Raw genomic sequence first — 21,944 nt, 5'->3', positions numbered from 1 at the left:
ACCGTCAAACTAAGGCCTCCTCAACGAAAAATCAAGTCTTACTAATTATAACAAGAAACCAAGTCAACTGATCCGAAGTCTTATTATATTAATTATAACAAGAAACAAGTCAACAGACCCGTCGAAGACGTGTTGAATCTTGAATTGGTGGAAGAAAAGAATATTCATTTCCATCAATAAAAATAAAAAATTTACCCTTTTGCAGCTAATATAGCACTAGTAATTTCGTGGTAAATACATGTATGAAATAGGATCCCGATATCAGATTATGAGAATCATGATTGCAACATGTCATTAAAAACCTTGGACCTAGTACTAGGATATTGATGATCAAGAATGGCAGAAGTATACGACAATTGGGAAAGGCTAGTCAGAGCCACTCTTCGCAGAGAGCAGCTTCGACAGAGTGCTTTTAGGACGCCAAGTGATGTTTCTTCAGCATCCTCATCAGCACCCTCATCAGCACCTTCCCCTATTAATTTTGCTTCCCCTTCTGCCCAATTAGTGTCCTCTTTCAAAACCTCCTCCAGCTTACCATTAATTGGTAAATCTTTCACTTATCATCAAATCCTCCAGGCCACTGATTACTTGAGCAGCTCAAATTTCATCAAGCACGGCCGGTCTGGGGATCTCTTTCACGGTGTTTTAGAAGGTGGGCTTCAGGTGGTTGTTAAAAAAGTTGATCTGTCAATGTCATCATCTGGAGAAAAAGAATCATACTTGCTAGCTGAATTGGAGTTTTTAGGCAAGGTTTCTTATGCTAGATTTGTCCCTTTTCTGGGGCATTGCTTTGAGAAGGCGAACGACAAGTTTCTGGTTTACAAGTGTATGCCTAATAAGGACTTGTCTAGTTCTTTGTGTTCTAGGGGCATTGTCTCAGATGGAACTAATCCTGATAGCCAAAAATCAACATCGTTAGATTGGGTTACGAGGTTGAAGATTGCAGTTGGAGTTGCAGAGGGTTTGTATTATTTACATCATGAATGTGTTCCAGCCCTTGTTCATAGGTAAACCCAAGAAAATCTTGCATGTTAGCATATTCCCTTCTCAGCTTTTCTAGCTATAGCACCTTACATAATTAAAATTCTGATTTATAGGGACATAAAACCTAGCCTCCCCTGAATTAAATTAAATGAAACGTGAATTTGACATGCATATGATCGTATTGGACATTTACTTCGTCCGCATACTTTGCACTGATGGTGAAGCAAAGGCTTTTGGTTTTGGATGTGAAATCTTATCATATGCTGCTTTTGCATAATTATTTCTTTTTGTTCTTCTTTTACTTTTTTATGCGTCATTTTTTAACTCTTGACCGTTCCATGATGGGATTGACTTGTCATTTGGCATGATTCTGTTGTCGGACTCGTTCAAGAAATGTTGAAGCTCGCAGTATACTCATTGATGAAAACTTTGAAGCGCGGTTAGGGAGGCTTTCTGAGGTCTGTACTGAGAAAAAGGAAAAATATCAGAACATGATTTCAAGGTTATTGCAGTTGCAAAAGTAAGTATTTTGTCTTGTGGTGATATTTCTGATTACTTGATATTTTTGTCATAGTTCGATTGCCCGAGAAATGCAATTTTGATTTTAATGTTTGGCCTATCTGATAAATTAGTCTCTAATATTTCACTCAAAATAAATTTGGTTTCTAAAGGTAATTTTATGAAATTTCCTATTGTTTCTTTTCTTGTTTCTCCTTTCTATTCAAACTTAATGTTCCCACGATAAAGATTTAAAGTAACTATTTTAATATTTATGTATGTCGATAGATTTATTGAATATTTCAAATAATTTTATAATATACCTATTTCATTTGAAACTTAATATATAACGAATTGCAATCCAAAAAGATAAAATTTATTAGATTGTCAACTTAATTTCCAGTATATACTATATTGCTTATAAACTTTAGGGGACATTTAATTACGTGTTCAATAATCAATATAAGCGAAAAGTGGTGGAACCCGTAATTAAGTTGAACACGTAATTAAATGTCCAATTTGAACCAACCATACAGGCGTAAGGAAGATGTGAGAAACTAGTGGTATGAATAGATAAAATCAAGAAACTAAAGAAAAGGAAGGAAAAATAAGTTTAATTAAATTTTTTAGTACACAATTAAAGCAATTTCAATCTAATTCGTTATCACATTTCATTCTAAAACCTCAATATCTTGAAAGTTAAGAAACTACATAATATTTCAAACTGCAATTAGTGGTGGGAAAAAAAATTGTAAAGTAAAAAATGTTGACTAACGGCAAATTAGCCACTGAAGGCTTGGTACAGTATTATATTTTTCCCTTCAAACTCAGAGGAGAACATGTACATTGACACTTTTTCGAACCAGAGATGCTCAATAAATTCATTTATTTAACCCTAAAAGGAAACTAGTGATGTTACTGGCATCAGATTCTTTACTCAAATGAACAAACTCAGCATTATGTTAATATATCTATCATGCCCTACAATCTTATGTATCCTTATCGAATATATTGCATATCTGAGTTTTATTACACTACTCTTTCTTCTATTCATGCAGGAGCTCTGAAGGGGGCGCTTTTGGTATGCAAAATTGATTTCAGTATAGTTCAGTTTTTTTCTTTTTTTCAAATTTTCCGTATAGTTCACCACCATCAGCCCAAATGGATGCTTAAATTTTTTAAGAAACCCTAAATTTTTAGAATATAAATAATGGGATTTGATCATTTAACCTATATCCAAGTAGAGTTTTAAATCTTTGTTGATGGCCAACTACCAAGTAGTTGGTTGATCTTTCTTTATACTTTCTTACTTGAAGGTGCAGGTAAACGCACTGATTTCAAAGTCAATCTCCCTTAATGCGCTATAATTCAGGGAAGGAAAGAAGCATAAGATAGTTTGTGGACCATTAAGATTTAAATTCACTTTGCACTTTGCATCCTCAATTTTAAGTATCGACATATAGCACTCTAATCTTTTATATCTATCCCATTTTAATCCAACGATTAATCGTGTTAAGAAAATTATAGGAATTTTTGTCCGTGCACAACAAAAACCTATCAGTTAAGCCAGTTAAATTTCACTTTGCACTTACAAACTTTTCTATTTTGCTATTTTGTACTTTTTTATTATTGGCTTCTATTTTGTACTTCCAAACTTTTCTAACTTTGTTTTCTTCCATGGTTACAATTTTTTTTATTTTATGTGCAATAGGCATACATAGATTTTTATATGATGTCTCACGCCTTATTACCATCAAATTTATAAATTTACTCTTGCAAACCATTTTTCATATGTGTGTCTATATATAATGGCCACAATATTTCCATAATCATGAACAATAAATTTATCAATTTGACTGAGGCAAACTATGTCAAATATCAGGTAAAAGTCTACGTACATCTTTTGCAGATTTAAAAGGTCTATAAGAATATATTTAAACCAAATTGAGGGTGCAATTTGTCAAAAAAGCAAAGCAATATTGGGTAATAAACTAGGAATACAAAGTAGAATTTGAGAGGCTGGTGCGTGTGAACATTGATAGTAAGGGAGCAAATTAATTACCTATGATTAGTTAGGGGTGTGCAAAAGTAGCATGAGTCCTAAAGTTGAACCATGAACCGCAAGAACAACGTTGAACCAAAAAGAAGAAAAGATTAGTGGAGTAATGCAAGAAAATTTAAAACCTTAGAATATATAATCCGTCCTTTACAGAGCACTATCACCAGTTAGCTTTATCACTTTTAGGCTCAAAATTCTGCATTTGCTTAACCCCACCTATCATGCTTCACAAGAAAAGTTTTCTAAACGTTAAATAACATAAAGAAAAGCATAACATTAGCGATACTTTTTGTCTAAATCTTCTCTTAAATGACCAGGTGCAACGAATGCGATGTGTGCCTATGATGTTTATTGCTTTGGAAAGGTTTTGCTTGAACTAGTCACAGGTAATCCTGGTTTGGGCGATGGCTATGATTCCAGGATCAAGGAATGGATGGAAAACGTACTTCCTTACATCACTACATATGATAAAGAACTCTTATTGAACATTATGGATCCATGTTTAGTTGTCGATGAGCATGTTTTGATTGAAGTGTGGGCAGTGGCAGTAGTTGCAAAAGCCTGTCTCAGTCCCAAGCCTTTGGAGCGCCCTCAAATGCCATGTATACTCAAGGCTTTGGAAGATCCTATGTCGGTAAGGTTATCTACTTCTGAAACCCTTAGGATCGATGCTCAACTTGGCTTGGTATGTTCGGCTCTGGTGAGCACAAGAATGACCGAGGGAGTATCTGTATTAGGTAGGTTGATTGAAGATTGAACTAGATCTTGAGATTCATGCAGTTTCTGTTTCTGAGCAGACCTGAATCTGTTTTTAATTCATGCCAATGCCTGCTTGATGAAACTATTCTTTGTGATCAAGACTGGAGACCATTGGGCTTTTCTATTTTTTTCATGAATAGTATTCACTGTGGTCTTCATGTGTTTACCGCAATTCTTTGAGCATGTATGTGAAAATTATCAGCAATAGTCAACATTTTTTGCTGCGTACATGTCTTAGCATGTTTCATACTGCTGCTTTGATCGAAGTTCAGTTATTTTTTTGCTTAGTCTCTTGCCTTTTTCTTCTTCCTGTTTCAAGAGCCTAATCATGATTTGCAGATGATCTTTTTTTTTTCTTTAAGTTACAATAGATGATAAAACATAACTAGAAGAGGATTCAAACCAGCCCCGTCGCTCGAACCCTCCCATAAACTAGCCTAATCAAACCAAACACTCTTGTATTCAAACTTGTTTGTTTGTTTGACGAACTTAAATTGTGTTTAACTTTGACTTTTTTTAATTTGTATTATTTATTTATCCAAACGAAATAAAAACGAATTTTTATTGAGTCGAACTCAAGTAATATAAACCCTATATGTACAAATTTCAAATAATATGCTAATAACTTGAACTAAATTTGAAAGTTTATGGAACACAAAATAATGTTCATGTTTAGTTTGATTAGTTAGCAAACTAAATTCGAATGAGTTTTAATCAAACCCAAGTATCAAGTAACTTGATTTGCCTTTCAATCCTACCCCACTTCCAAAATTGCAAAGATAACATCATTGGTCCATGAGACAGGCCAATAAACTAAGTATATTTTGGAGCAGGTACATCACAGGCAAACGCAAATAGAACATCTTCAAACAACAACATTGTGGTATCTAACAGCCGAAGTTCAGCAGCTGGTGGAACTGAGGAGACTAATCCACACGGAGTTATCTGGGACCTGCCTAACTTAAGGATTTACTCTCTCTCAGAGCTCAAGGCTGCAACCAACAATTTCAGAAGTGATAGAGTGCTCGGAGAAAGTGAATTTGGAAGAGTATACAAAGGTTGGCTTCATGAGAAGTCCACATCAAAGACTGGCAGTCAATCACTTGTTGCAGTTCAAAAGTTGAAAGCTGAAAGTCTGCAAGGATTTGTAGAGTGGAAGGTAATACAAACTCGGCTCCTAACTGATCCTTTAAAGTCTTTCGGATTAGTTTAGCATGGTCTTTCTTGTTCCTTCGCAGATAACGATCCAGTCACATGAAAAAAAAAAAAAATTGGAACATAGAAGGCTGGAGCATTGCTTTTCCTTCTTGTGATGCCATTCTCTTGAAATAATTCATTTTAGGACAAGCTTTCGATGTATCATTTCCAAAAGGTCAAAATAAAAGGGCAAATTACACTTTACCCCCCTGTGATTTAGTATTTTTCTACATAAACCCCCTATGGTTTCAAAAGTTATACATAACTTCCTCATAGTTTGGATTAAAATGTCAAAGCGATGGAAATGATCATTCATAACGGAACCTTTAAAAATGTTAAAATTACCCTTATAAATACATGACACACTTATACCGTATGATTTTATGTTTTACCATATAACCCCCTTATGGTTTAATGTTTTACCATATAACCCCCTTTTGATTTTCAAAATATACATATAACCTCCCTTGGTTAATAAATAATTTTCAATTTTAAATAAGGGTATTTTTGATATTTTAGGTGATTTCATTACGAATTATCATTTCCATCACTTTGATGCTTTAATTCAAACTATGAGGGGATTATATATAATTTTTGAAACCCATAGAGGAGTTATGTAGAAAAACACTAATTTATAAATCATAAGGGAATAAAGTGTAATTTACCCAAAATAAAAAGATTTGGATGTGTATATATAGGAATTCATGGAAACCCAAAATTTACTGTATTCTTGTCACAGAACTCATGAAAGTCTGGATTTATTTATAGACGCAACTATGAATCCACCATTCAAGGGTCCTTACCTTCAATTATCAATCATAGGGAGAAAAAAAAAAAGTATGATTATAACTTAAAAATGTGATTTAGGTGTTAATAAATATCTATTAGAAAAATTCTTATTAATCTACTACAAGAAACTTTACTCATCTATTAATATAAGGATAAATTTTTTATATATTAGCATTGTATACATTAGGAGTGTGCAAAATAAAAAAATTTCGATTTATCGACCGAATTCAAATTGAATTTGGAATTTTGAATTCAATAATTCAGTAATTCGGAATGGAAATTGGAATATCCGATTTAGAATTAGATGAAATCAGGTTTAATTCACTAATGGGATTTTTCAATTAGGAAATTCTGATTTCGAAATTGAAATCAAAATCGGAATTCAGAATTCCTATTTCGATTTCAAATCCGTTTTTCACATAAATATATATATATATATAATATTTTAATATATATATGTAATATTTTCATATATATATATGTAATATAACATTTATATCATAATAATAATTTTTATATTCTTGAATTTGGTAATTCGGAATTCCTATTTCGATTTCAAATTCGTTTTCATATATATATATATATATATATATATATATATGTATGTATATATATAACATTTATATAATAATAATAATAATTTTTATATTCATGAATTCAGTGAAATCAGAATTTATCGAATTCCGAATTGAATTCGAATTCGGAGTTGGTGAATTCGAATCAAATTCGGTCGAAAATTCTGATTTCAAAGTTTCGAATTACCGATTTCGATTTCGATTCACACCCCTAGTATACATTAATGAATTTAAATACAATTTACGTGTAGAAAAGATTAATTCTTAATATAATGCAAGAAACTTTAGGAGGGGACCTTAAGAGGTAAAGTTGGGGGGACCTTAAGAGGTAAAGTTTTTATTCCCAAATAGTTAATACTAGACTTCTTTTTATTTATGGGACTGATTGTCAAGGGCAAACCCGAATTCGAACATATCCACTTGCACATGATTCGGACAGCATTATGGGTGGGACCAAATGCGATGTCTGCCATTCCCACTCTCACATTACAAACTTCCTCAGTCATGGAAATTTTTTTTAAGTGTGAGGGCTTAAATTTAAAATTTTTCACTTACACTTTATTTCTGAATTATTCAATTCATCACTATCAAACTATGCATATAAGTCAAATGAATAGTGTGACAGTTGATTTCACCAGGTTTCAGGAGCATTATACTAGAAACTAGTCAAGGCTAGCATGTGGCCTCTTCATTGAGAGAACAGTCTGCGACTAGTGAATTTATTTGATCATACTAGGACTAAGCGTCTCCGATGCTTGAAGCATAACATAAATTTCTTCTGCAACATATTCATAATCATGTTATTTATGTCAAAGTTGCTTAACCTGTTAATAAATGAGTATGGTATGAAGTCATGATGCAAATGGTTTTCCTTTGTCCTAACGTCTATAAGGTTTAATTTTTTTTTTCCAACAAACAAAAGGACCTGGTCCCACTTTAGACCCCAATCCTTATTCGGGTTGTTGGATTATTTCTCATTTTTGTGACAAGGCTCGAACACTGAATCTCTACTAACTCTTAGTGAAACCAACTTGGCTCCCTTGGAAGGGCCTATAAGGTTTAATTAACTACTTTCTAGTGATGCTTCCTAACGTCGATATTTTGAAATTCGGACCGGTAAGTGAATGGGCCGACTATTCGGTTCCAATTTTTCCTGGTTCATTGATCATTGATTTTAATAGTTTTAAAAGTTAAAGAATAGCTACTATTCAACAATTACGCAGCATACAATAGAAAAATCTTAAATCTAAGAGGGCTTCTACAGATGAGTTCCCAAAATAAAATAAAATAGTAGATGAAAAATTGAAGGGCAAAAGGGCAGTCACTAAGTTTGGTAGTAAGAGGCATGGAGGAGGTGGAAGAGCGGAGGAGGAGCAGAGGGGGCGGCTCTGGTCTGATGATTAGAGAAACAGGGAGAGGATTTGACGGTTTAAAATTTTTTTTCAATTTGATTAGGTATTTTGTTTTGGGCTTGAGCGACATAAACAAGTTAGTAGTAGTTCTATAGTAGTCCACTGAAATTCAGCTTTGGCAGCCCATAACATCAGAAAGTTGCAAAACTTGGAGCAGTCCAAGAACAATTTCCAGTGGCCGAAATCTAAAATCCAAAATCCCGCCTTGATCAATTTAACTGATTTTAACTGTTCACCAATTTTATCCAATCTTGATCGAGGTTTCGACCACTTTCAAGCTTTCTCATTCAATCAGCTTGGACCATGGACGGTTCATGATTGAATAGGTTGAAACAGTCGATCCGATCCATTTTTCAAAACACTGCATGAGGTTGAATTAGTTATAACCATCACTGACACAACAAAGTAGCTTAGTATTCCCTCCGTCCCACTTTAATAGTCCTGTTTCTTTTTTCACACAGTTTAAGAAAAAGTAGTTAATTTTGTTGGAAAAGTAAATTTAGATTGCTATTTTCTTAAAATACCTTCACATTAAATATGGTACAACTTTATGGGAACTTGAATTGATGGTAAAAAAAGAATCAACTTTCATTAAATGGGATAGATTTATAGTAAGAACTACTTACATTGAATAAGGGTATTTTAGGAAAATTAAAATACAACTACATTCTTCAATTGGAAAATGGACTACAATTTGGGACAGATGAAAAAAGAATACAGGACTATCAAAGTGGGACGGAGGGAGTATTAATTTGTCATTTCATGCATGGCACAACTAAAAGTTATAAAGGGCATAAAGTAGTTAGTAGTATGGAGTCCTTAAATTATTTCAATTGTCAACCTTTTGGCTATCATATCATATATTTCAAATCTCAAATTGGTTCCTAAATAATAAGAAATATCAAATTTGATTAATCTTCAATTCATTTTTGCCGATAGATGTGTCAAATTTTATTCTTAGATCCATCAATTTTAACGGTGAAAATAGTTTGAAGTATCAAATTTTAACACTTTAATTTTGAGAGGTTAATTTGAGGCTTGAAATAATTGTGAAGCCAAAAGTTGATATCTAAAGTAGTTTAAGCTATGTTTTCAGAACCGGACCGGATAGCGACTCGGCCGAGGTCAGGGGTCAGGGGTCAATGGGTTCGACCGGGGGTCGATAGGGGTCGAACCGGATGACGTCATAAATAAAAATTATTTTAAAATTAAAATGTTATATATATAATATCTAATAATATATTGATATTAATAAAGGCATATTCATATATATTTGATGTTTCAAATATATTTAACAAGAAAATACAAAGAAATTAGAACAATCAAGTAGCAATTTATATTATTTAATAAATATTAACAAGTTTAGAATTAAAATTATGAATTTAATTGAAAAATAACATCAAATTTTAGGACAATATTTATAAAGTATCAAATATTTGAGGTATATCAATAAGTTTTAACAATTTAGGGGGTCAAAACATAATATTAAAAAGTTTGAATTTTTTTTTAAAAAAATACTGTTGAACCGGAAAAACCGGTTTTTTCCCGGTCAAACCCGGTCAAACCCGGTTTTTGACCGGCTTTGACCGGGTTTTAAATTTCCGGTTTTCTAATGTGACTCGGACCGGCTACCTGGCCGGTTCCCGGTTCAACCGGTTCGACCGGCCGGTCCGGTCCGAGTTTGAAAACAGAGAGTTTAAGGGCTAACTAGGTAGGTTACGCTTTGCCCGTTTTGGATCCACACGGTGAGAAAAGCAGGAACCACTTTACTCAACTCGTTGCTTGTATTATGAATTACACACCTTGTGACATTATAAGTGTCCCACGGATTAAATTTTCTCTAACGTACAAGATCAATTGCATTTGAAATTTTGCAGGCATTTCCCACATCATAAGGCTACATAAAGTTCAAATTCGTGGCTTAATTTCAAATAAATAAAATAAAGTAGCATGCCAAGTTCAGTTTTAGAACCAGGAAGTTGGTGGATTCAATGCTTGGTTTTTCCCGAAGAAATAGAAGTTTGCTACCATATCTTCTGCACTTCTACTTAATAGAGGAAAGAAGAAAGATGCATGGTTGAGTTTGTCTGAGATATGCATATGACTCCTCCTACACATGATTCCTGATGAAATTTCATAGGGTTTCTGTTTTAAGACTTTCTCTAAGTTGTTTCAAAAGTTTCTTCACATTTTTGCAGACAGAGATATGCATGCTTGGAACGCTTTCTCATCCTAACCTTATTAAGCTCCTCGGTTATTGCTGGAAGGGTAAAGATATGCTCCTTGTCTATGAGTATATGCAAAAGGGCAGCTTTGACAACCACTTATTTGGAAGTGAGATTTTTACCCTCCTTTAATCTTGGAACAGCATAGCGTCAAATCTGAGGTAAAAATCTGCCATTCCAATAATTTCTAGCTGTTGGTTTTCTGTCTTTAGGGGGTTCTTCTATTCAACCACTTCAATGGGATGCAAGGCTTAAAATATTAATTGGAGCGGCTCGTGCTTTGGCATTCTTGCATGCAGTAAAGAAACAAGTTATCTACAGAGTCTTCAAGGCCTCAAACATATTACTTGATGCTGTAAGTCACACTATTATAACACGTCAAATTTTCTTAACTTATTTAGTAAAACTTGGAATTTAATTAATATCGATATACTATAAAAATTGGAATTGAGACAGGTACGATCAAGTACGGTTGTTTTATTTACGCGATTGAATTGGTGTTGAATTGGTGTGCATGAATAAACTTTACAAGTACAACAAAGTTATATATCATATTGTTCAAAAAGTATAATAACTTGACAACCGAACGAAAATCCCAACGGCACCTATCCCTACTCCCTAAAAACTTTACTTGCCAAATTAGGGTTCCGTTTGGTAAGTGAGTTTTTTGGGTATTTATCTAAAATTTTACTGTAACTTATTGTAGAAGTTTTTAAAAAAAATTTTGAAGTGTATAGTTTAAAAACTTTGAGAAGTTTTTTGAGATTACTGTAGTTAAAGTTTTTAAAAAACTTGTAGCAGATAAACTTGACAAAAAACTTGTCTGCCAAGACTTTGAGGTTACACCCTAAGAAGCCTCATTCCTTTTTTTTTAATGTGGAACAATCTTTTTCTTTTCAGTCTTACAATGCCAAACTATCAAATTTTGGCCTGGCAAAGATTGGTCCCTTGAACGGTCAATTAAATGTAACAATACAAGCAGGGCGAACACTTGGTTATGCTGCTCCCGAGTACATTCGAACAGGTAAAATCACTCTTAAGTAGACCTCTTGAGCCTCCTTCAAGCTATTCATACGGCAATAGTAAAATTGCTGGCAGTAACTGAGCTAAAAGTTTTGAGTAAGCTGGCGGCTTAGAGTGTCTGAGCAAAGATGCCAACTGAATGATCATAACACAATATTCCTCATTCTTGTGTCCCAGGGCAGCTGTGTGTGAAGAGCGATGTGTATGGTTTTGGTGTTGTATTGGCCGAAGTGTTAACAGGTTTAAGGGCTCTGGACACCTGTCGTCCGAAGGGGAAACACTACTTGTTTAACTGGATCAAGTGCCAGTTATTTGACAAAACGAAGATAGAGGGCGTAATGGATTCTCGGTTAGAAGGCAAATACCCAATAAAAGCAGCCGTTGGCGTGGCTAAGCTTGCTCAGAATTGTCTTGCTTTTGATCCTAAAGCCAGACCATCAATGAAACAAGTTGTGGATGCACTAGAACACATTGCATCTGTTAATTATTAGCCAAAAGAACTGAAAGGTCAAGCACCTTATCTAGTATAGTTACAGAAACAAGGACTTCTGGGCTGATCTCTTAATTATCAGTAAATTTTTGGAGATGAAAATGAGTCGCTTGTGCTCATGTTTCTGTAAAATGTTGAGAAGATTTCAACTGTTTGACTGGTTACTGCACATTTGCACCTGCTATTTAGCACTGGGACGAGGATCGATGATGCTTTCAACAGTTTACATAAATAAGATTTCAATTATTCTAATTGTACTTTGGTAAATCGAAAATGCCTCTACCTTGAGAAAAGTTTACATGAAGATAACTTGATGAACCTTGAACCTGCTAAAATTGGTTATATACATGCATGCCATATGCAAAAAAGTGAGAACTTTTTTAGTTTAGATTACAAATGCAGTAATTTGGATATCACAAGAACGAAGGGGAACAGCATTGATGTGGTAAAATTACTCGAGGAAAGAACGTAGAGAAGCCTGCAAATTGACTCCCACCATGGAAAGGCTAGACAAGTACCTTAGAGTTTCCTGGTCCTTAGTTTTGGATCTATACAAATTACAAAGACGAAAAGGTAATGGAAAAATTTAAAAAAAAAAGCTTATTTATTTATTTGGAATACTATTTGAACCTCATTGAACCCTATGGAAACTCCTTAATTGTTTTACTAGTAAAAAAACCTAAGTTGCTCAAACATGAAGCCTATGTTCCAAGTTTATTTTCTATAAAAGAAAATCCCTTTTCTAATTACATGGTGAAGAAATATAAAGTTGCTTGATATTTATTGTAGTTGTCTTTGGTGCTTTTCATCTTAGTTTCCTGCAATAACTAAAATTAGTCAAAGGGTGAGCAATGTCGTAAATTCTTTTTCTACCACCCAAAAATTAATAAAAAAAAAGAACATCTTAAATTGTTTCAATTTAATTGCACAATTTTATTAGGGCGAAATTCAGGGATTGGTATTTAGAAAATACAACCTTTTTGACAGAAAATTCAAAGGTTACAAATAACTCGTGATTGAAATTAATGACAACATCTCAATGATATGTGCATGTATATATGTATGGAAGAAAAAAAATGTTGATTTAGCTTCTTCTAAACCTCAATCTTTGAAACTGAAACAAAAAAAAAGGTTTTAGCTCCTCGTAAAATTCTTTTGCTATTAAAAGTGTTTACTACTATATTTCATCATTGTATGAAAGAATCCATAATAATTAGAAATTAAAAGAAAAAAAATGAAGAATAGAGACAAACTATAGAACCACCGCAAAAATATCCATTGCGACCCATAAACAAATCTAAGGCCACCTGATTCCTGATCCTGACACTTGCTCACAGATTGGACCACATGAACAAAGAATTATCCCAAAATTTTATCCTTAATTCCATGCCATAAAATCCATAAAACCCGCAAGAAACTTCCCTCACTCTCCCATTTTTACACACACAACACACAGTGGCACACACAGATATCAAGTGCTGAAAACCTCATCCAGAAACAGAGATGGCTGTGGCCAACACTTGGGCCACAGGGCATTCTTCCACTGTCCCAATTCATCAATTAAGGCCAACCCTTAATTCTTCTTCTTCATCCTCATCATCTTTGTCAGAGCAGTTGATATTTGCCAAGAATAATAAGAAGTCTATTAGCAGTCTTAATTTTTCAAGAAAAGGGTGGTTGTTCATTGGGAAGAACAATAAGAAGTCAAGGCTTTATTGCCTTAGCAGCAACAATAATGATGAGGGTTCTTCTTCTTCTTTGGCCTCCTATACTGGATTTGATGATGAAAACAGCAATAATTCTCCTCCTCCAGCATCAGAATGGGATTGGAATTTGTGGGTTCGCCATATTTCAGAGATTGAGCAAGCAGAGAGCTATGCTTCTGTGTTAAAGGTTGGATTTTTCTTCAAATGGTTGTACCCGATATCTTTACTCTTTGGGTTTTTCATATCATTTTTTTGTAAAACTTTAATTTTTGTTTAGTGGTTTGTAGGTGGATTTTAAATTTGTAGTAACAACAATTATAGGTTTATTATTATTTTTTGTATTTGATGTCTATTTGTTCATACTAGCTGTTGAGAGTTTGGGGAAAGCTGTTACTGTTTGATGGTAGTGACCAATGTTCAGTGTTTTGATGGCTAAAGTTTTGTTCTTTTGCGAAATGAAAAGGGGAAGTTATAGGAAGTTATATTTGTAATTAGGATTTTGGTTGTTCTGTTTGGGAAGATGTTTTATGTCTCTTTTAATTTTCGTACAATTATGGAAGATAGTGAACTATTGAAGATGATAGAACTGACTATAGATTTAGACCACTTGAATGAGAGCTGCTGAGATGTTGTAGTTGAAAGGTTGTTTTTGCAAGTAGTTCCTTAGTGGAGTTGGAAGCTCAGGTTTCTTATACTGGTAGAATATTACAGAGCCCATGGCTTGCTTTCGGGAGGACTTCTGGAAAGCAACATAATTTTCTGGTTTAATGTTTTCATGGCTGTGGCTGAAAGCAGTCTTGTTGAGAATTGATCTGATTAGTTTCGCTATGTTTATTAGTTTAAAAATGTGGAGAGAGAGAGAGAGAGAGAGAGAGGACTTAAAAGTTCATTCAGATTGAATGTAGGGAAGAGAGAGTTATTTTCTTCTCTTTCTTTTTTGTTTTGTCCAATGAAGAAAAGGAACAAAAAATAAAATTGTACAGGATGTTCTATAATAAAATCTGATTGCCACAGATTCTTTCCTCAATTACTTTCCAGTTTTGGAAGGATAAAATGCGGTCTTGAAGATTAAGTCTCATTCTCCCTTCTCTCATCTCTTCTCTCCGCTTTAACATCAAGTGCAGTCTGTTCTCTCCTCTCTTTCACCCTTTCTTTGTAATTGGTTTATCATATTTTAGAGGAGAAATCTATGGGGTGCAAGGAAAAGATCTTGAGTAATAGCTAAGGATAATGTGCTGATGCTTACATTCTTGGACTTGAATCTTCATGCTACATTTATATTTTGGATAAAGCTTGTGTGGAATTAAGCAGTTGTTTTGTTTGACTTAATGTTAAGGAATCATCGCTGACAAGTCTTGGCTTTTGGAGAGCATGCTGTTCCATACAGCTTCTTTAATCAAATTGGAAAGCAAAATATTTGTTTTATGCTAGAATTCATTTGTTGTTTGGCTTCGACTTCAAGAATGTTGCATAAAGGATGGTATGATCTAGCTTGTTTAGCTGAAAAGAGAGAATTTTGCACCTGCTGAAGTTTGGTTTTCTGGCACATTGTGTTCTTAACATCTCATGTGATCGCCAGTTCATAAACATGTCCAGTATCTTGGTAATGAAGTGCAACTTTCATAATTTCACTGAGTCAATAAGATGGAAAAAATTGGAATAGAAGAACTCAGAAAACTCCTACTTTAATTTGGCAGAGAACTCCATCTACATAAGGTGTACTGAGCAACTTTTAAGTTTCTTTCTCATGTATAAAGTGGTAGGGGTGCAGGATGAGAAAAAGGCTTAAGGGACGAAGCATTACTTGTAAAGTTGGATGCCCTCTTCTTTTGAAGTCCAAATATGTATGAATAGACTAATAGTTTATGAGTTGAAAAGCGCCTGATATTCTTTTCTTTTGAATCCTGTACCAAGATATACTGTGAAAAGGGGTTATGTGTCCATCTCTTTAATCCTCTTTCCGAGCTAACTTTTTAGAGTCTAAAATCTGTAGCTCACAATTCATATTGATTCTTAGTTTAAAATATAATGCACCATTGAATAAAGGAAGCTTCTAGAAGTCATAGCCGCATCATCGTGGAGTCATCAGATGGCTCAACCTTTTGTCCTTGACAAAAATGCTATTGTCCTACAAAATTGGACTGTTGCACTTCTAGTATTAGTTATTACTTTTTAATAGAAAATGATGTGTCTCCAATAAAGTGGCTATTCATTTGTTCAGCTGTGACATTAAACAGAACTAAATATTACAGCATTTCTATTGTTCTTGACATATCTGTGCAATAAACTAGCTTTTGCTATAGATGAAATAATGTTTTAGAAAATTTTAAATTCAGTCACTTATCAGTGGATACCACAACACTATATTAAAATGAAGATGTTTTATCAATCATCCCACTCTGACTCCCTGCCTCCATATCTAACCCCCAGAATGTGTTCCAGGTCGTTGGTTTAGCAGCCAGAGTTCTGGCTCTACGGTAGCTTTTTCGAGTCCACTTTTCTTTTTTGTGATTTCTGTTTGTGCTTGATCATTCTTAACTTTCCTGTTTCCATTTAGAAATAATATACTTGAGTTAGTTTCCTACCGCATTTCTTTTGTCTAACTGTGCAACTTTGTGCTGATGTTTTACATTCTAACTGTAGCAAAAGGTTTGGAAGCCTTCTAGTGAATCTGTGTGTTGCTGATAATAGTTCTTAAACAAGAGCAGTGCCGCATGGGATTGCAACATGTAAACATGGTCATTACCATCTATTTGATCTAGATATTCATCTAATAGGCATGAAATCAGAGAGGCAAATCAGAATTGAGGCATGAATTACTGACATAGCAACTATTTGTGGTAACTGATACTTGAAAGTTAATTGCTCTGCATCGTTGTATATTCGCAGTTCCAACTAGAAGATGCAATAGAGAGGGAGGACTTTCAAGAAGCTGCAAAGTTGAAAACAGCCATTCGAGAAGCAACATTGAAGGATAGCATTGCTGAAATTATGTCAGAATTGAAGGTAAAAGAGTAGTTTAAGCTCAATTGTCAGTCATGCAGAGAATTGGATATGAATCTTTTTGCTTTCTGTTCCTGTATAGAATGCAGTAGATGAAGAGCGCTACCACGATGCTTCGAGATTGTGTCGTACTACGGGAAGTGGACTGGTAATTCATTTGTCCAACAACCTCTTTTTAGCCCCCATTGTAGCCTCAACTGTCGCTTCTCAATTTTCTTTCTGTATATGGGCATGCTGTGTACTTGCTTCTTAGTTTTTCTTTTTCCTTCTTCTGATTTTCCTTATTTTGGTTCAAAAGTTTTTACTTTTGCCATTGATTTTTTTTCCTTTTAATTGTTTACTGTTCAAAATCTTTAGTAATTGGCCAGTAAATATACTCATGGAGATGGCTTAACTAGGATTTTGCATCTGATTGATTTGTTTGAGGATATTGACACAGGGATGTTGTTACAAGAGGTGAACTGGGGTATTATTGACTAACGGAAGATCAATAGTAAATCTTTCTGGTCCCAATTTCAGATTATTATTCCTTTGGATGGACTCAGGATAGGCAATTGTCATTGAGATTGAAAGATAAATCTCAGGAATTGCTTCTTAGGGGGATATTGGTATAATATATGAACCATGGAATTCTTATGGTGATATCTTGTTGCTGTCTCTTCCTCCACAGAAATGTTGGGATTTTTGTTTTCTCCATACACTTGAAGCAATATCGCAATTGACAGAGAAAAATTGGTCCAGAATTGCTTGCAATTTGTTTCTCTCTCTCTCTCTCCCCCCCCCCCCCCCCTCCTAATTGCTAGATGGGATTGGGTTGAAATCGAGAAATAAATTATTAGGAACCTGAATTATTCCTATTTATTACATTCTTTTCTTCGGAATATTCTTATCCTTCCATTTTCAGGTTGGTTGGTGGGTTGGCTATCCAAAGGATTCTGATGATCCCTTTGGCAGACTGATTCGTATAACTCCTGGAATGGGCAGATTTCTTGGAAGATGTTATAGTCCAAGGTAACATCATTGAAGAATGGTTAAGGCTGCAAAATTTTCCTTCTCATTTTTATCTTATTTGCTGAGAGACTAGTGATAATTGGTGGCTGCAGACAACTTATCAATGCATCTCCTGGAACACCTTTATTTGAGATTTATGTAGTGAAAGATGTGAATAACACATACAAGATGCAGGTAATTTGCTTTGTCTGTCATTCTTGTGATAAGAATTCTCTGCCATTAAATTATCCATTCAAACTGTTGCTTTGAGTTGAAGATGTCTATGTCTGGTCGGTTCTTAATGGTCTTATATTTTATCAAGTTGACCCTGTCATAACCTAGTTTTATCATCATGCATTATGTTAAACGTAAACCTAAACCTGGCAATCTGATGTCCTTTTCATGATGTTTGCAGGCTATACATGAGATTAGAGTTTAATAGTTTGCACTGATCTTCTGCTTCATGTCATTGAATGCTTTATTTTTAATTTTTTAACAGAATTTTTAAGTGCAGGAATTAGTGTGCTTTTGAATTTTGATATATTACAAGTATGGGGGTGTCCTGCTCAATATTTCTGAAAATTTTTTCTATGAAGGGGAAAATGAAATTGGGTTGGTGCTTGGCAATGCCAAGGAATTGTTTATTGTCCTTAAGCCTCGGACTGCGTATTTGCTGATATAGTCATTTACTATGTACCCCTTGCAATATTTTGCATCTCCACAGGTAGTATTCCTGCAACGAGACAAGGGAAGTGGAGCAAATTCAAGTTCATCATCTGATTCTAAATCCAATAAGGGTCTCTCAGCTGCTGAAATTGAGAATGCATCAGTTGTTGATGTTGAAGCAAATGAGAAGGAAGCTGAAAAAGTTGATGAAAAGAGCATAGAAGTTGAGGAAGCTGCTGAGGAAGGAATACGAACTGTGATAAATTTTCTCAAAGACAAAATTCCGGAACTGAAAGTGAAAGTGATGAAAATAAATGTCTCAGAAGAGGTAACAGAGGATGGTGATGTCAAGCGGTTGATGGAAGAAGACAATGAAAATGCAATTTCAGCTGAAAATTCTGAAGAGGAAGCTAGTGATTTGGGTGGTGTACAACCGGATCAAGTTGCTGCTGGAGAAAATAGTGACACAGTTGATGAAGGAAAAGATTTAGATTCAAAGCTTTTCATTGGAGGAGTTTTACACAATAAAGAAGACATCTCTACCAAGGATGAGTATGTTCGTGTACCAGCTGAAATTAAAGACATGGAAAAAGATTCTTTTATGCTACATATTTCCAAGAGACATCAGGATGATGATACAGAAGAAAATATTGCCTCCAAGGTCAAATTAGCTGCTGTTGCTGCAGCACAAGATGTTTCCAAACTTATGCCTCCAGAAGTGGCTAAGGCATTTTGGAGTTCTGATAAATTTTCTTCCAAGGTACAAATGGAAAAGGTTGAAAAAAATCCTTTCATTTCCAAGATTGAGAAACTGATTTAGCCAAAATTATGTTGTAGTTTCTGCTAGAGGTCCTAATGTCATTTAGTTGAGAAGATCTGGATCTTGTCCTTCAAAAACTTTAAAAGTGTCCATTTGTTTTTACTTTTTTCTTTTGATAATGGTTTGCCCAAAGTGCACTTGTATTGGAATCAAGAAAATTTCGTTTTGGAGCTTATTGGGTGAATTCAATGCCAAAACTACTTCTCTGTTGATAACGTTGACCAAATTGTTGTTTTTGTAGATTTCAAGAGATGTACGTGAAATAGTCAAGCTTGCTGTCAGTCAGGCACAGAAGAGGACTAGATTATCAGAGTACACAAACTTCAGTCGAATTACCACCTCTAAAGGTGATCTAGATCCATTTGATGGTGAGTCTCTCTCTCTCTCTCTCTCTCTCGGCATGAGTGCGTGAATGCTCTTTTCTTGTTTTCCTTGGGGAGGGGGGTTGGGGGATAAAGTTCATCCAACATAATCCCCAATTGTTCTTTCTGTGCAGGTCTATATGTTGGTGCTTTTGGACCATATGGTACTGAGGTGGTTCAATTAAGGCGTAAGTATGGTAATTGGAATGCCACTAGCACTAAAGAATCTTCGGATATGGAGTTCTTTGAATATGTTGAGGCAGTAAAGCTAACGGGGGATCTGAATGTTCCTGCTGGCCAGGTATACGCATTTCACATTTGTTCCTGTTTATGTTTTATCAGCTGGATTGCCACTAATTGCGAATCTCCTTATTCCTTAGGTCACATTTCGTGCTAGGATTGGGAAAGCAAGTCGCATTTCTAATAGAGGAATGTATCCCGATGAATTAGGTGTGGTAAGTGTTTGTTGCTAACAATCTCATTGTCTTTTCTTCTTTTTTTTTCTTCCTTTTTTCTTTTTTTCTTTTTTCTTCATTACTGCACCTGGGTATGAGAATAATGTGCACGCTTTGATGGTTTCCTTGGCTGTTTGTTTTCTTTTGCCTGATTTATCCGGGTACCATGCACGAGTGTTGGAATTTTTTTACTTTTACTTCTCTCTAGTTACCTGTTTATTCAATGTGGAGTTATGGTGGTTTTATCCAGCTCTTGAACTGATTATTTGATAAAGTTTATCTTTTTATTTTTTGGTCTTTACATTATTCGTCTCTATATCAATTTGAAATTCAATTTTGTATCTATGATCACCAATTCTTTTAGACACTGGTAGATACTACTATGTTGTTACTTGCTGGGAGGATTTGGCACTCCTGTACTAATTTTATTCATTAGATAAGGCTCTTATTGAGAATGTTGCTCCCAGTCTGAACGTTTTGAGCGCATATCTGGTTCTTGGCATTTTTTTCACTAGAATGCTACTATCTTAAGCAAATCATCCCCACCTCCACCCACACACTCCAACCGTACCCCTCCCCTCCAAAAAAAAAAAAAAAAGGAATAAGGGATCTGTGGTTTTTCACCATTTTGGAAGGAAAAATGACCTCGGAGGTTTGATTTAGATGTATTTCTAGAATTAGTTGCGTGACATTGTAAGGCACTACCAAATACATGCAAAGTCTAGTATTAAGGTTGGGGTGCTTTAAATCTGAATTATTTGAATCTTTGTTCATATAGGTTCCTGATAAGACTAAATTAATTGACTCTACTATCTATCTAGGTGGCCAGTTACAAAGGTCAAGGAAGAATAGCTGAATTTGGGTTCCGAAATCCGAAGTGGGTTGAGGGGGAGCTTTTACAACTCAATGGCAAGGTAAGGATGACTGGTTTACTTTGTAAATTATTGTTTTGCTTATTCTTCATGTCCTTCTTATTTTTAGCAGCTTGATGGGATTCGTGTACTTTTTGATACAACTAGTTTTGTTCCTTCCTTTGTATAGGGCATGGGGCCATATATTAAAGGTGCAGATCTTGGTTTCCTCTATGTTGTTCCAGAGCAAAGTTTTCTTGTACTTTTCAGTCGCTTGAAATTGCCCGATTGAGTCATAATCATGGGACTTAGTAGTACTACCACTTGATACAGAAAAACTCCGAGAAGAGTTTCCTTCTTTCTTGGTTTTTGTTGAGATGTTGAGACTTCACTTTACCCTGTGAGTTTCTCTGAGAGCATTTTCCGAAGCTCTCTAGCACTTGGGATTTATTATAATGTCCCCTCCTCTTCCTTCCTAATTCTGGTTAATTTTCTGTGGTTTTTGATCGATGGTCGGTCGGGTTAAAATAAAAAGGTGGATGATAACTTAGACAATAGTAGAAGAATGGTAAAAATTGTTTTCCCTCTTTTTTTGTTGCAAAAGGTCCAATTGTCTGGAATACTTTAGTGTTGATGAGTGATTCCTAGTGTCTAAGGGATGTTCTTAGATGAAGTGGATTATGCTAAAGCATGCAAATTTCAATAAGAAGATTTGTTCTGGAGGTGAAAAGCCCACTTTTCAAGCTGTTTCTCTTAGGGCTTTGTTGGCAGCTTTTCAAGCATATAAAATCTCTTTGGAGTCTAATATGAAAAGTTAAGATGGCAATGACATTAAGTATGATTGTTCATGCTAGCCACTAGGCCTTTGGCCTGGTGGTGGTGGTGGTGGTCTCACCAATTTGCCACTATATGTGGCGGCCTTAATTGGTCTTTTTCGATGGAGTTTGTACTCACATCGAGTCCCCCATCCCCATCTCCTAGACTAGGCTAGATTAGATTATAGAAATCTTATTGTTGCGAGAAAAAAAATTGATTGTTCATGCTAAAAAAGATTTTGTTTTAGATTTTTCAAAATGATGA

The 21,944-nt window shown here is 34.8% G+C and overlaps 2 protein-coding genes across 3 annotated transcripts; both read left to right on the top strand.

Annotated features, from left to right (window-relative positions):
* Window positions 1-323: 323 nt before the first annotated feature.
* LOC113741889 (uncharacterized) lies at window positions 324-12,263 on the top strand. 2 transcript variants are annotated; one of them, XM_027269547.2, is made up of 9 exons: window positions 324-1,007; window positions 1,376-1,504; window positions 2,541-2,563; window positions 3,859-4,278; window positions 5,134-5,459; window positions 10,472-10,607; window positions 10,711-10,853; window positions 11,399-11,522; window positions 11,699-12,263. In XM_027269547.2, the coding sequence occupies exons 1-9, from the start codon at window positions 337-339 to the stop codon at window positions 12,010-12,012; spliced, it is 2,286 nt and encodes a 761-aa protein (XP_027125348.2). In that variant the 5' UTR covers window positions 324-336; the 3' UTR covers window positions 12,013-12,263. The 2 variants fall into 2 exon arrangements, with proteins under 2 accessions (XP_027125348.2, XP_071903795.1); XM_072047694.1 differs by having other exon boundaries at window positions 11,704-11,962.
* A 1,047-nt stretch (window positions 12,264-13,310) lies between these two features.
* Window positions 13,311-21,343, top strand: LOC113742312 (protein EXECUTER 2, chloroplastic). Its single transcript, XM_027270130.2, has 11 exons — window positions 13,311-13,904; window positions 16,607-16,723; window positions 16,803-16,868; window positions 17,625-17,731; window positions 17,824-17,905; window positions 18,435-19,136; window positions 19,438-19,564; window positions 19,693-19,859; window positions 19,939-20,013; window positions 20,835-20,927; window positions 21,055-21,343. The coding sequence occupies exons 1-11, from the start codon at window positions 13,515-13,517 to the stop codon at window positions 21,154-21,156; spliced, it is 2,028 nt and encodes a 675-aa protein (XP_027125931.2). The 5' UTR covers window positions 13,311-13,514; the 3' UTR covers window positions 21,157-21,343.
* The last annotated feature ends 601 nt before the right edge of the window (window positions 21,344-21,944 follow it).

This window comes from Coffea arabica, chromosome 4e (assembly GCF_036785885.1).
Source record: "Coffea arabica cultivar ET-39 chromosome 4e, Coffea Arabica ET-39 HiFi, whole genome shotgun sequence".
Classification (NCBI taxonomy): Eukaryota; Viridiplantae; Streptophyta; class Magnoliopsida; order Gentianales; family Rubiaceae; genus Coffea; species Coffea arabica.
Note: the sequence above shows the minus strand (reverse complement) of the source record. Positions and strands in the feature narration are given on the sequence as shown.

What these genes read in the sequence shown, in the direction of transcription:
- LOC113741889 (XM_027269547.2), top strand. Translation starts at nt 337, where the DNA reads ATGGCAGAAGTATACGACAATTGGGAAAGGCTAGTCAGAGCCACTCTT. An exon ending in GTTCCAGCCCTTGTTCATAG is followed by an intron (nt 1,008 to 1,375) that starts GTAAACCCAAGA and finishes GACTCGTTCAAG; the next exon opens with AAATGTTGAAGCTCGCAGTA. An exon ending in TCCCGAGTACATTCGAACAG is followed by an intron (nt 11,523 to 11,698) that starts GTAAAATCACTC and finishes CTTGTGTCCCAG; the next exon opens with GGCAGCTGTGTGTGAAGAGC.
- LOC113742312 (XM_027270130.2), top strand. Translation starts at nt 13,515, where the DNA reads ATGGCTGTGGCCAACACTTGGGCCACAGGGCATTCTTCCACTGTCCCA. An exon ending in GTACTACGGGAAGTGGACTG is followed by an intron (nt 16,869 to 17,624) that starts GTAATTCATTTG and finishes TTCCATTTTCAG; the next exon opens with GTTGGTTGGTGGGTTGGCTA. An exon ending in TGATCTAGATCCATTTGATG is followed by an intron (nt 19,565 to 19,692) that starts GTGAGTCTCTCT and finishes CTTTCTGTGCAG; the next exon opens with GTCTATATGTTGGTGCTTTT.